This window comes from Bombina bombina, chromosome 5 (genome assembly GCF_027579735.1).
Source record: "Bombina bombina isolate aBomBom1 chromosome 5, aBomBom1.pri, whole genome shotgun sequence".
Lineage (NCBI taxonomy): Eukaryota > Metazoa > Chordata > Amphibia > Anura > Bombinatoridae > Bombina > Bombina bombina.
The window spans coordinates 1,065,389,176-1,065,404,738 of record NC_069503.1 but is presented as its reverse complement, the minus strand read 5'-3'; the positions used below and the strand labels follow the sequence as shown (position 1 = coordinate 1,065,404,738).

The 15,563-nt window shown below is 37.0% G+C and overlaps 1 protein-coding gene across 3 annotated transcripts in view; it reads left to right on the top strand.

The window, feature by feature from the left end:
- MTSS1 (MTSS I-BAR domain containing 1) overlaps positions 1-15,563 on the top strand; it is a 358,411-nt gene that overhangs the window by 341,159 nt on the left and 1,689 nt on the right. Inside the window, exons 13-15 of one of the 3 annotated variants that reach the window (XM_053715345.1) lie at positions 711-863; positions 1,106-1,265; positions 15,179-15,563. The exon at positions 15,179-15,563 is cut by the window's right edge and continues 1,689 nt beyond it. In XM_053715345.1, coding sequence (XP_053571320.1) covers positions 711-863; positions 1,106-1,265; positions 15,179-15,563 — 698 coding nt within the window. Of the gene's footprint in view, positions 1-710; positions 864-1,102; positions 1,266-15,178 lie in introns of all 3 variants that reach the window. The other 2 variants (XM_053715344.1, XM_053715346.1) reach the window with 2 other exon arrangements.

The following is a 15,563-nucleotide window of genomic DNA, read 5'->3' as shown; positions in this document are numbered from 1 at the left end:
AGTGTAATTCTGAATTTTCTGTGTAAGTCTTGGTAATGAAGTGAAATGGTGTAATATTAAAATCTTCTAGTACATTAGATTATTTTATTATTATTAATGCAATAATAATATGCTCTAAAGTTTTCAAAAATATTGTTGAACACAAAGTTAATATAGCAGGACAGTGCTTTGGGGCTTCTGAGTGTGGTGTTTAGAGATTATACACAGTTATGTGCAAGCAAGCATTTGTGCAATAATAAACTCTTCATTAGAGCATTCTATATAATAAACGCTTGTCTAGACTCATCACTTTTTGCATTGGAAGAGCTTAGGCTATGTTTAACACAAGCACTGCAGTAGCTTAAACAGATTGGTTGCTTGATGCAAAATGGAGCTGAGATCATTTTAATCAGTGTTGTAACATGGGTTTTGGAAATGATTTAGTAGTTTTTATTTGAGGCATTTGCATTAATTCAGTTTTTTTCTGACAGTTTTCTCTTCTCGTTTTCACTAATATTTCTATTTTCACTAACACATTTATACTAAGGAACGTGAAATGTCATTGCTGTCCTCTAATATTCACTTCTCTTTAAATTTTATATAACTTATGAATAGATGTTTGCACTGTGATGTTTTAGTTTTGCCGACAAGAGAGCTTTACAGTGCAGTTCGATTAAAGGTTTATGATTTGAAACAACATGTATACAGTCTGTATATAACCTTTTGTTCAGGACTGGGCTAAGCCAGGTCCATACGACCAGCCGCTGATGAACACCCTCCAGAGACGCAAACGTGAGGTAGACCCTGCAGGAAGTGCCCAAAATACAACTGCAGGACTAATCAACGATGTCTCAGCTCCAAGGAACGTACCTACAGCATCCAGGGTAAAGAACTATGGGACGCAACAGCACTTGTTTAACCCTTTCTTTTTCCGTCACTTAGGAAGGTGGAAGATTGGTTGACTAGATGTGTGTATAATCACAGAGGAATGTGCTGACCCCACCTCAGTGTGTATGGAAAAATACAGTGGTGTGGTTAACATGTCACCTCTTCAGTTAGCACAAATATTATATATGTCTTCATAGTGTACTATATGAAACACATATGTTTATCTGCTTTCCAGCAGGGAGAGGAAGGAGAAGCTTGTGATGATCTGGCTCTTGCACTGAATAGAGGTTTGCAGCTAGATACGCAGAGAAGCAGCAGAGACTCACTACAGTGCTCCAGCGGTTACAGCACCCAGACTACAACTCCATGTTGTTCTGAGGATACCATCCCATCCCAAGGTAAAGATTAATTAGGAACCTTCCAGCCTTGATTTACTGGTTATTTAAAGGTGGACGGTGCATATATAAATGTTCTGCAATGTATATTAAACATTGCAGAACATATATTGTTGGTCTATAAAATGGAACAAATTTTTTTTAGAGACAATAAAGAAGTATTGCAAAGGAGAGTCAACTTCTCACCCCAGGAAGCCGAGAGGAAAGCATGATCCCCAGTACAGGGAGCAAGGTCAGCCAAAAAGGTGTAGCTGCAGTAATAAAGGCTGTATTCTGGATGTCCCCAAGCATACCTTTTCTATGCTTAAGTAATTATAGTAGTTCTCTCACCTTACTCCTCTGGAGAAGTTAACGTTGTGTCATCAAAAACATCTCTCTTATCAGTGTGGATTCCAAGTACATTTCTTTTTTAAGATACGATGAGTCCACGGATTTCATCCTTACTTGTGGGCTATTCACCTCCTGGCCAGCAGGAGGAGGCAAAGAGCACCACAGCAGAGCTGCTATATATATCTCCTTCCTTCCCTCCCACCCCAGTCATTCTCTTTGCCTGTGTTAGTGATAGGAAGAGGTAAAGTGAGGTGTTAGTTTAGATTCTTCAATCAAGAGTTTATTATTTTTAAAGTAGTGCCAAAGTGTGCTACTTTGCTCTAGGGTGTAGCCTATACCAGATCAGTCTTTACAGTAGAGCATTTGGTGGCTTTAAAGCAATGGGAACTTGTGGGACATTATTCTCACTGTGCCTCCCATACTGATGCTGCCCTAACCCAGAAAAACTGAGGGATTTTTACTCAGTACTTTTGTTTATTTACAGGGCCATGGGAGGGAAAGGACCTCCTAAACCTGGGGACTGCCTTGCTGCCAGTCAGAAGATGAGGTAAGTGCTGACTTTCTTTCTGGGGGTAGAGGATCTCAGAAAAAGTTTGGGCACTTTATTAATTTAGGCCTCATTGTCTTTGGACTTAGATTCTATTCTCCTTTTCTTTAGGAGACATTTTGGCAGTTTGAATGCAGGACCATGTGTCTCATCTCCTGACGGTCTCTTCTATTATTGGGACTGACAGGGAGATTTTATCTTGAAGTGTGACAGAGTGTGTGCTCTAAGGGGTTTTCTGTGAGATAGGACTACACAGCTATTTAGACTGCAGCTGTTAGGTCTGTTCTCTTGCTCAGTGTGCGTGTTTGCCTGTTAACAGGCTAAGCGGTACAATTTGTCCTTTTGCTCCCGGTACTGGGAGATCATATGTACTTTATTAGCATTTTTGAAATGCCAGATCATGAGATATTGTTATTGAGGCTGAGTGCTAAGTATAAATAACAATTTAGGGCAGCTGGGAAGTGGTCTATTTGCTCCCGGTGCCGTTACTTGGTTTTCTAAGGATGAGCAGTGGCTGAAATATAAATCAGGGCTGCTCAGTGATAGTACAAATGTATGTTTGTGCTGATAATGTGATAGATGTGGCATTGTCAAAAGATATGTATAAACAATGAAACAGCATCAATACAGAGACTGTCTGGCTCCTCAGCTAGATGCAAGCTGTGGTATAGAGGAACTTTTGCAGAGTTCCTCTTGTATATTTTTACTCTGGAACATTTATAGAAACACTAATGTTTGTTATGTGTTACTTGTCATTAACTGCACAAATGTAAGTCAGTTTAAAAAAAAAAAAAAGTTGCACTTTAACAATTAAAGTGACAGTAACGTTTGTTCTATGTTTATTTTTATTAACAAAGGGTTAAGAATTTATTACACACATGCAGTGCCCTGCGGTTCCTCTTGTATATATTCAACATTTTATTTCCTCATCAAAATAAAGAGGGTTGCTCTGGAACACTTATAGAAACACTAATGTTTATGTGTTACTTGTCACTAACTGATCAAATGTGAGTCAGTTTTAACACTTAACAAGTGACAGTAACGTTTGTTTATTTTTATTATCAAAGGGTTAAGAGTTTGTCAATTCTTCTTTATGTGAGTCAGGTGGTTTATGAAGGTTTTCATAACTTTCTATAACACACATCCAGTGCCCTGCGGTTCCCCGCAAACTCCATCTGGAGTTACTGTACAAGACATTGCTTTTTACTGTCATGGCAATAGATGTTGCATTGTCAGCCTTTTCCATGCTACTGGGAAGACATCTGATGGAATGTATTTGTTCAGATACAGTGGTAGCTATTCATTGTGTTTCTTCCATGAGTTTGAAAAGGAAGATACTTCTGTGGTATATGGGGGGAAGGTCTAAGATTTTGTCTGCGTATTTCATTTATAAGCTGGACAGATAGCTCAGCATGCTAAGGCAGTGCGAGGTTGATAAAATGAGCAGCGCCTTGGGACCCTTTCGGGTGATTAGCTGCGTTTTACAAGTATCTCATACATACATACTGCACTTCCAGATGTATGTTTCAACTGTTACTAAAGTTGTTTTCTTTCAGTTTATGTGGAGCACCTCCATTTACTTCCTGAGGAGGTTTTGTCTTAACTGTATGACTTCGAAATTATGGGCGGAGTCATGTCTACTCAGTGCTGTGTTATTCAATGGTGTATGTCATTTTGGAGTACCCGAAGGGTCTCCTAACGCTAATGGATATTTGCTATGTCAGATTCTGTTGGGGAGTCTTGGCTTACGGCTCCCTAGGAGGTTAAAAACTTCCTATAATAGCCCGCAGTATGTTTTGATAAGATCCTGGTCTGCGGATGTCTCATCTGGAGTTTAAAGCTTTTGATGATCAATAAATCAGGGTGATTTTATTTCCTTTCAAGTTTTCAAGGAGACTCTTACACCCCTTTTTCCTTGCGGGAGCAGTTCAAGCTTTCCGGAAGGACCCAATCAGTCTTGGATTAGGGGAATATAGTTCAAAAAGCATGTTTTTGAATCAAGGACAGCAAGAAGTGCCTGCTTTCGGATTTGCGTCCTTAAGGATTGGTTTTGACGATAGTTCTCCTTCCAAGCTTCTGTCTTTAAGGATTTTAGTCCAGACAGAGTGTGAGGCGCTCTTCCTCTTGTAGGGAGCTTCTCCGACTTGGTGATTGTTTCTGTTCCTGGTCTCCGAGAAGGAACTGTCGGACAGATATTATTCATGAGTTTAATCAAGATGGAAGCTATTCGTTACCTTCTTTCTGGGGTCCAAAAAGGTCAATTCATGGCTTTTGGGACGTGTACCTACATATGCCTGTTCATTACGATCATCACAGATTTTAAGGGTTTGCTTTTCTAGTCAAACACTCCCAATTTGTGGTTATTCCCTTCGGTCTTGCTGTTGGTGAAGTCTCTGTTACGAGGCATTGCAGTAGCGCCCTATCGGGATGACATCCTGATCCGGATGTTATCTTTTCTTCAAAGGTTAGTCACCTTGCAAACAAAGAATTGGGAGTTTGAATCCAGCTGCAGCTGATTTTAAATGTTGTTTTCCTTCCTGCGATTACTCGGTTGGAAGGGGATTTTGGAAAAGATAACTATTTTTCTTAGGAAAAAATAAGGATTTTGACTTTGGTTTTGTTCTGCAGTCCACTTTTTGGACATCAGTGTTTCAGTGCACAGAAGTTTCGGGCTGATGATTGTGGAAATCATCTTGTTTGGTCTGGTTAACTTCATTCTTTTCAGTTAATATGTTTAAACACTGTAAGGAAGTTTATGCAGACTTGTCTCCTCTAATTTTCCTGGAAGCAGGAGACAGGGGTTTTTGTTTCTACCATGGCTATCTTTCTTAGATAGCTTAATGGTTTATTCAAGTGTTTGGAAAACAGAAGTTTGGGAGTTCGGATCCTCCCATTGGTGCTGGTTCTTTGAAATGGTTGTCAGTTTATCTGCCCCTGGGATCCTGCTTTCGCAGATCGTGTTGGGTGGTCGTGACATTGATCGCTAGCCTAGTATGGGGGCTGGGGATAATTAAAGACTCAGAGTCTGTTCTACTTGTTATCAGTTTGGAGCTGAGGGCGAGCTTCCATACTCTTCTGACCTGGCCCAGTTGGCCTCGGTACTGTTTGTCAGGTTCATGTTTGACATCATGACTTATGTGGTTTACATCAATCATCAGGGAGGAACAAGGAGTTCCTTACCGATGACAGAAATAGCCAAGATAATACAGTGGGTGGAGTCTCACTCCTGCCATCTGTCAGCAATCTACATCCCAGGGGTGGAAACTGGAGGCAGACTTTCTGAGCAGGCAGACATTTCATCCGGGGGAATGGGAACTCCATCTGGAGATATTTTCCAACCTGATTCTCAGATGGGGCAGGCCGGAGTTGGATCTCATGGCATCTCGTCAGAATGCCAAGCTTCCAAGATACAGGTCCAGGGATCCCCAGGTGGAGCTGATAGATGCCCTGGCAGTGCCTTGGTCTTTCAGCCTAGCTTATGTATTTCCTCCGTTTGCTCTTCTATCCCAGGGTGATTGCTCGAGTCAAACAGGAGAGGGCATTGGTAATTCGCATTACTCGCAGGATTTGGTATGCGGATCTGGTGGACATGTCATCTCAGCCACCGTGGAAGCTCCCATTGAGGAAAGACCTTCTCATTCAGGGTCCCTTCCATCATCCGAATCTAGTTTCTCTGCAGCTGACTGCTTGGAGATTGAACGCTTAATTTTATCTAAGCGAGGTTTTTCTGATTTGGTCATAGATACCTTAATTGAGGCACGTAAGCCTGTTACTAGGAAAATTTACCATGAGATATGGTGTAAATATCTTTATTGGTGTGAATCCGAGGGCTACTCATGGAGTAGGGTTAGGATTCCTAGGATTTTGTCCTTTATCTAAGAGGGATTGGAGAAGGGGCTGTCAGCAAGTTCCTTAAAGGGACAGATTTCTGCTTTATCTATTTTATTACACAAGCGTCTGGCAGGTGTTCCAAATGTACAATCTTTTTGTCAGGCTCTGACTAGAATCAGGCCTGTATATAGACCAATTACTCCTCATTGGAGTTTAAATTTAGTTCTTAGAGTTCTTCAAGGAGTTCCGTTTGAACCTATGCATTCCATTGATATTAAGTTATTATCTTGGAAAGTCTTATTTCTGGTTGCTTTTTCTTCTGCTTGAAGAGTATCTGAGCTTTCAGCATTGCAGTTTGATTCTCCTTATCTTATTTTTCATTCAGATAAGGTGGTGTTACGTACTAATCCTGGTTTTCTTCCTAAAGTTGTTTCAAACAAGAATATTAATCAGGAGATTGTTGTTCCTTCCTTGTGTCCTAATCCTTCTTCTAAGAAGGAACGTCTGTTACATAATTTAGACGTAGTCCGTGCTTTAAAGTTTTACTTACAAGCAACTAAGGATTTTCGACAATCATCTTCTTTGTTTATCGTTTTTTCAGGGAAACGTAGGGGTCAGAAAGCTACGGCTACCTCTTTCTTTTTGGCTGAAGAGTATTATCCGTTTTGCATATGAGACTGCTGGGCAGCAGCCTCCTGAATGAATTACGGCTCATTCCATTAGGGCTGTGGCTTCCTCATGGGCATTCAAAAATGATGCTTCCGTTGAACAGATTTGCAAAGCTGCAACTTGGTCGTCTCTTCCCACTTTTTCCAAATTTTACAAATTTGATACCTTTGCCTCGGCTGAGGCTGTTTTTGGGAGGAAAGTTCTTCAAGCAGTGGTGCCTTCAGTTTAGGTTGCCTGTCTTGTCCCTCTCTTTTCATCCGTGTACTATAGCTTTGGTATTGTATCCCACAAGTAAGGATGAAATCCGTGGACTCATCGTATATTAAAAAAGAAAACAAAATTTATGCTTACCTGATAAATTTATTTCTTTTTGGATACGATGAGTCCACGGCCCGCCCTGTTTTAAGAAACAGGTCTTTATTTTTGTTAAACTTTAGTCACCTCTGCACCATGGCTTTTTCTTTTTCTTCCTAAACTTCGGTCGAATGACTGGAGTGGGAGGGAAGGGAGGAGCTATATATAGCAACTCTGCTGTGGTGCTCTTTGCCTCCTCCTGCTGGCCAGGAGGTGAATATCCCACAAGTAAGGATGAAATCCGTGGACTCATCGTATCCAAAAAGAAATACATTTATCAGGTAAACATAAATTTTGTTTTCTCACCAATAGCTGTGGTTGTAGACTGATCCTCTATCCACATCCCTCTTCGCTTTACACCAGATAGATTTATAGCATGGTCCTCCACCACCCCAAATCTTGGGGTATAATGTAGCTTGTCTTCATCTGTAGGTAATTGTTTTGCATTATAGGAAGAGGGTCGCCATCTTTTAATTCCCAGGGTTGCGGGCTCACTCCAAAACTCATATCTATCATTATGCACAATTCTGAAAATATTCTTGGTAGTTTATTGTAGGCTAGGGGGTGTTTTTATTTTGGGGGGGCTTTTTTATTTTTTATAGGGCTATTAGATTAGGTGTAATTGTTTTTATTTTTGATAATTTTGTTTATTATTTTTTGTAAGCTTAGAGTTTTTTATTTTTCGTAATTTAGTGTTTATTTTTTGTAAATTTAGATTTGTTTTAATTTTTTCAAAGTGTTATGTTTTTTTTTTTAATTGGTAGTTTTTTTTGTTTTATTTTATTAGAATAGTTATGTTAGGTTAATTTATAGTTTAAACTTTTTTTTATTTCACAGGTAAGTTTTTATTTATTTTAAGATAGTTATATTTTTATTTAAAGTTAGGGGGTGTTAGGTTTAGAGATTAATAGTTTAATTTAGTGTTTTGCAATATGGGGGGCGGAGGTTTAGGGGTTAGTAGGTTTAGTTTAGTATTTACGATGTGGGGGACTGAAGATTTAGGGGTTAATAGTTTATTTAGGTGTCGTCGATGTCGGGGTGGCGTATTAGGGGTTAATAACTTTTATTAGTGTCAGCGATGTTGGTGAGCGGCAGAATAGGGTTATTAATTATATTATAATTAGATATTAGGGGTTAATAGGTTAATTTAATAGTCGCGATGTGGCTGGGTGGCAGATTAGGGGTTAATAAGTTTAATATAGTATTTGCGATGCGGGAGGGTGGCGGTTTAGGGGTTAATAGGCAGTTAATGGGTGTTAGTGTACTTTGTAACAGTTTAGTTATGAGTTTTGTGAAACATTTTTGTTTCGCAAAATCCAGAACTACTGGTCTCAGATGGCGGTATGGATCGTGTCGGTATAGGCTGTAATACAAGCATTTTAGCCGGACCGCACAACCTGTAATACGGCACTATGGAAAATTCCGCACTCAAATGTCATTTTTTTTGAGTGCGGAATGGACGTTGTGTTACAGGCTAAAATGCTTGCGGTATAGCTATACCGCCGCAACTCAATTTTTCAGGGTTAATAGCCGTACCGCAAAACTCGTAATCTAGCCGATAGGAAATAGGAGGCTTAGGCTAGCAAATTTTACCTTGAGAAATGTTTATGTTGCTATTTAGTGTTCTTTATGTGAAACAGAGACTCCAAAATTAAAATACAAGGTAAAAAAAAAAAATCCCAAAGATTTTGCATGATTTCTCTCCATGCTGCAAGGTTTTGAATATCAGGCCCTCAGTGAGTACTGACAATCAGATTCCATACCTGACAAGTATGTAGAGTGCAATCTCATTTGCCAGTTTCTGCTGTGTGGCCTTCTGCATTACAGGTTGTGCATATACTATAGCACTGCTCGACACACATGAGAGTGTTAAACTATATCTTTGTATCTATTGGAATATTTAATGTTCATTGCAGGCATTTATATGTTTAGTGTCCCTTTAATGGGATCTTGAGTTTGTTTAATTATCTGTTTATAATGCATAGATTTGGGTGAAACCAATTTCTGACATCACTTTATTTAAATGTTTTTATAATTTGTGTTATGTGCCAGAGCCAATTAAATTCTTGTGCTTTTTAATATATATTTTCTGTAACAGTAGCACAAATTTCTGTGTTTTTTTTTTTTTTTTTAAACTTCTGATAAAATTTCTTGTAATATTTCAACAATTCTTTAGGTGAAATGTGTTAGTAATTGTTTGCTTTTGGAAGAATTGTAAATGCTGCATACCAAATAGTTAACTCTACTTATGGGCAAGATATCCGTAGTAACAACGGCAAAGATGATTTGCCTTATTGATAAGGGAAGGTCACTGAGTAAATATAAATTGTGCTCTTAGTAAACAAATATAAATTACAAAAATCTATGAGAAACTTCCAAAAATGTAGTATGGGGATTTCCAAATTCCAGTCAGAAAAGTATGAAATATCTTTCATCAGATAGATAGTCACATGTGGAAAATTCAAAAGTTGAAAACAATCTCCAACACACTTCAACTGTGTTAGCTCTAGGGGGTGCAAAATATCTAAATGAATGGAGAGTAAGGGGAATCACTTGATCCCAAGATCTAAATATATATATGTATGCACATTTATATTATATAACCAACAAATGACCTAAAGTGATAAATAAATATATAAAAAAATAAAAAATGTGATAAAATATAATATTGCATAAAATCAAATAAATATCTGCAAAGTAATATCTACAAAAAAAGTAATAAATAGTGATAAGGTTTAAAAAGTCTTAAAAACTAAAATATGGTGATCAAAGCAATGAGGTCTTAATAGTCCTTATCTGTATCAGGAACTTTTGCTCAGTGATAGTAAGAGTAAATCTCTGTATGATGGTAGTCCCAAAGGATAGTAGATAACCTGGAGATCACACCCGTATGTTGGAGTCTGCTGCTTTGCCAAGTTTACAGGATCTGGATACAAATATTCTCTGTGAAATGAATCACAAAAACAAAGGCGCCTCCTAGTGTGATATAGTAAGAGCAAACAAGTAATGCAATAGTCTAAATGGTACTCACAAATAGAACAGCACTCAGTTGTGCTAAATCAAGCAGACTGGGATCTCAGTGTCCCAGCTCACTGTTACTGCCAGATTGCTGGTAACTCCTTTGTCCAACAGGACCGAAATAAGCTCAGACTCTCAGAATGAAGTAATAAAAGCACAATTTAATGGCAAATATAAAAATCAGAGTGTCTACAATATGACACTAGATATTTAAAACAAATAAGCAACGCGTTTCTCAGACTGCTGTCTGTTTCATCAGGCTTCTGTTCAAACAATGAGAGTACTGGCTTAAATACATGTAGGAGACCCCCCAATTCATTAGCATACAAACAATTAACCAATCCCAATTCATTTCCCAGTCCCACCTATTCAGGTGTATGTGTAAATAATTGATTACATTTAAAAAACATAACAATAAAGCAAAGATTAAAAAATATATTAGACAGCTCATATTCATATATATATATATATATATATATATATATATATATATATATATATATATATATATATACATACATACATATATATATATATATATATATATATATATATATATATATATATATATACATACATATATATATATATATATATATATATATATACACACACATATTTGATATATAACACTTCCTTATAATGCATATAATAACAATAAACATGTACCTTTAAAATACTGTATCTTATGATCAATACCATATCATTACCGTATATATGTATAGATAAATGCATATCTGCACTAAAACCCCAAATATCAGTGGGACCTTCCTAGAGTCAATTTAAATGCTCATCTATAATACACATAATTTGAACATTAACATAAAAATGTACCTGATTTAATATGTGTGAATGGAGTAAACTTTCTTGATATCCATTACAGGGGAGATCATTATGTGTGACACGTTGTTCAATATTTCTACCAAGAATTACTTCAATTCATTTATATTCAAAAGAAAACTGATACTGTTTAAACTGTGGCCTCTGGGATCGAGGTTTCATTCAAAAAGATACATAATACCTTCCTAGATGTCTTTGCACTTTCACATACTTGACACATTCATTGTATTGTTTTTAAATAAAAAAACAAAGTGGGTTAAATAAGCGTGGTCAGCCTCGCTTCAAGGAGTTGAATCTAAATAAATACTGTTATAAAAAATATTATATAATATAACAAATAATTTTTATATCTACACATTACACTATTTATTTAATTTTACATACTGTATAGTATAGATTCAGTTATATTATATAATATTTTTTATAACAGTATTTATTTAGATTCACATATTGCACAATATAGATAGTTGGGAACCACATAGTATAGAATTTGACGATATAGGTAGATAGTATTTCTCTATGTAGAAACATACTCCTTGAATAATATTTTTATTTCCATACATTACAGTATTTATTTAGATCCACATATTGCACAATATAGATAGTTGGGAATCACATAGTATAGAATTTGACGATATAGGTAGATAGTATTTCTTCAGGTTGTGGGCTCTACCCATGTAGAAACATACTCCTTGAAGCGAGGCTGGTTAATAGGGGATACAATAAAAATTCCCTTACCAAATGTCGAAAACTTGTTAAAAAATCACATACCAATATAACCAATCACTCAATCAAAAAGCAAAGAGATACCAACTTTAGTGATTCGGTTGTTTTTACCACTGAGTACACTGCTCAATATGATTCTATTGTTAAGATCCTAAAAAAACACCTTAATCTATTATCTGGAGATGAGACTTTAAGATCATTCACCAAAAGTTGTAAGTTTGTTCCAAGAAAACCCAGAACCCTGGCTCAATCATTATCTCCCAGTATGGTACATAGACATGTCCCCCCCCCAAGAAGCCACTTGGTTAAAACATGCGGCCAATTTTAAATGTGGCAGTAAAAGTTGCCATACCTGCACTAAGATACTAAGAGGCAACTCTTTCTTCTCAAGTACAACTAATCAAAAATTTGACATCTCCTTCTATGCTAATTGTGGTACCCAATGGGTGGTATACTTGCTGACCTGCAATTATTGTAAATGCCAGTACGTAGGACAAACCAGAGAGCTCAGAACCAGAGTAGGGGAACACATGAGCAACAAAGCAAATCTCTCTGTCCAGGTAATAGATTTAGCACGTACGCCCATAAGAGGTGGTGACCTAAGTAAGATCCTTAATAGGAAGGAACTATTTTGGATTCTTAAACTAAAGACTAGGTCACCATCAGGTATGAATAAGGAGTTTGATATTAGTTATTTCATAGACAATTAGGATCCTTAGTGTTCATCACATTTGAAATATTGGTAATGTACGCCTCTTTTTCTTTTTCATCATACACATTATCCATAGTAATGGGTTATGGTATCTTACCCCACTGTATTATCTTCAGTGTTGTATTTTGCTCTGCTCACATATTCTGAGATGTTCTTATACAAAACAGGAGTCTTATTTCCTTACCGCCACTACCAGTTATATCTTTTATGCTCATTATGTTATTATGGGATTGTAATTTAGTTTCAATATATGTACTATTTTATTTGTACTTTATCCCTACACTTGATAATAGTCACATATTTGCATAAAAAGATATTTCACACTAAGGTTTGTTTGGATATTATTCACTGGTATTTCAATATAACATTTATTTGCTGAACAATATTTTTTCTTTAAGATGCTTTGGCAATACACAGCAGTTTTAATATCTGCTGTTATAAATCCTCTTTCCAATGTGATCATCATTTTATTTTTTACACAGTTTTTAACTCACCTATTGGTTTTCTTAAATTGAATATGTATAGAAGGGGTTAAACAATTGTACAGGGAGGTATAAATTGTCTAGCTTTGTCTACTCACATCAGTCTATGAGGAAGCACCACAAGGGGGCATGAAACGCGTCAGACTGCCACTGTCTTTGTCTGCCCACTGTTGGGGATTCACCTATGTTTTAATCTTTTGCAATAAAGGTATGCTTTTATCTTTCTAACCTAGTAGTGCCTGCTCTCATTTGTCCGCTAATATGTTTCACGGCCTGATCAGCCGTTTTGCTATGGCACTCCAAATCCTCTGGTAGCAGAGCTTTCACTTTTTTGCATGCACAGACTGTTGGTTGTGACCGTGTTCCGGATACCCCTCCTCACTGCTTATTTAACTCACTTTGTTTTTTTATTTAAAAACAATAGAATGAATGTGTCAAGTATGTGAAAGTGTGAAGGCATCTAGGAAGGTATTATGTATATTTTTGAATGAAACATTGATCCCAGATGCCACAGTTTAAACAGTATCAGTTTTCTTTTGAATACAAATGAATTGAAGTAATTCTTGGTAGAAATATTGAACAACGTGTCACACATAATGATCTCCCCTATAATGGATATCAAGAAAGTTTACTCCATTCACACATATTAAATCGGGTACATTTTGATGTTAATGTTCAAATTATGTGTATTATAGATGAGCATTTAAATTGACTCTGGGAAGGTCCCACTGATATTTGGGGTTTTAGTGCAGATATGCATTTATCTATACATATATACGGTAATGATATGGCATTGATCATAAGATACAGTATTTTAAAGGTACATGTTTATTGTTATTATATGCATTATAAGGAAGTGTTATATATCAAATATGTGTATATATATATATATATATATATATATATATATATATATATATATATATATATATGAGCTGTCTAATATATTTTTTAATCTTTGCTTTATTGTTATGTTTTTTAAATGTAATCAATTATTTACACATACACCTGAATAGGTGGGACTGGGAAATGAATTGGGATTTGTTAATTGTTTGTATGCTAATGAATTGGGGTGGGTCTCCTATATGTATTTAAGCCAGTACTCTCATTGTTTGAACAGAAGCCTGATGAAACAGACAGCAGTCTGAGAAAAGCATTGCTTATTTGTTTTAAAGGGACAGTAAACCTCAAAAATAATGTTATATAATTCTGCACATAGTGCAGAATTATATAACATTTTATTAGCGCAAACTTTATAAAACATAATATACCCTTTGAATTTTTTTAAAAAAACGTCTGTTTTACAGACCCGCTCTTCTGAGCGGGTCTGTTTTTTTCACACAGCGCATCGGGCCAGCTGTATAGTCACAGCCCGGCCCGACCGCGCCATTATACACAGTGCTGTCTGACAGCAGGAGCGAGCTGCCCTGTGTATAATGGCGCGGTCGGGCCGGGCTGTGACTATACAGCTGGCCCGATGCGCTGTGTGAAAAAAACAGACCCGCTCAGAAGAGCACAGAGAGCGGGTCTGTTAAACAGCCGTTTTTTAAAAAAATTCAAAGGGTATATTATGTTTTATAAAGTCTGCGCTAATATAATGTTATATAATTCTGCACTATGCAGAATTATATAACATTATTTTTAAGGTTTACTGACACTTTAAATATCTAGTGTCATATTGTAGACACTCTGATTTTTATATTTGCCATTAAATTGTGCTTTTATTACTTCATTCTGAGAGTCTGAGCTTATTTCGGTCCTGTTGGACAAAGGAGTTACCACCAGTCTGCTTGATTTAGCACAACTGAGTGCTGCTCTATTTGTGAGTACCAATTCGACTATTGCATTATTTGTTTGCTCTTACTATATCACACTAGGAGACGCCTTTGTTTTTGTGATTCATTTCACAGAGAATATTTACATGTGGAAAATTCCCTTCCTGCCCACTAGGAGGAGGCAAAAAAGACCCAATACACCAGAGCTTTAAATCCCTCCCACTTCCCTTTATCCTCAGTCATTTTCTTTTGCCTCCTTCATGAGGAGTGAGATGAATCTGGGGATGTCGGAGAGCACAGGGAGACTGGTTTTCTCAGGAGGCAAGGTTGCCCATAAATATTTTTGTGTAATCCTTCTTTCAAGTTCTGGTATTTTGCCGCTTCCTAGTGATTAGGAGGGACATTTTACCAGTTTAATAGTGATGACTTATGGACTTGTGGAAGAGAACTTAAGTTAATAATATAAGTAAATTGGAAAGTTATTTAAAATGACATGCTCTATTCAATCCATTTAAGTTTTTACTTTACTATCCCTTTAACTAATCGGACTGATGAAAAATACCTAATATTCTGTGCAAACTATTTTCTTTCATATTTATGTTGCTGACTTTGTTTGTTTTTGATGTCCTTAGTTTCAGATTATGATTACTTCTCAGTAAGTGGTGATCAGGAAGCAGATCAGCAGGATTTTGACAAATCATCTACCATCCCAAGAAACAGTGACATAAGCCAATCGTATAGGAGGATGTTTCAAGCCAAGCGTCCAGCATCCACTGCAGGACTGCCTGCCACCTTTGGACCAGTAATTGTCACCCCAGGAGTGGCAACCATTAGAAGGACCCCATCCACCAAACCATCTGTTAGACGTGGCACCATAGGAGGAGGTCCTATTCCAATAAAAACACCAGTCATTCCGGTTAAAACCCCAACAGTGCCGGATATTCCAGGAGGTCTACCCAGCAACACAATCCAGGATTATGGGGAACAAAGTCCTGAGTCTCCATCTGCTGTTGAAAG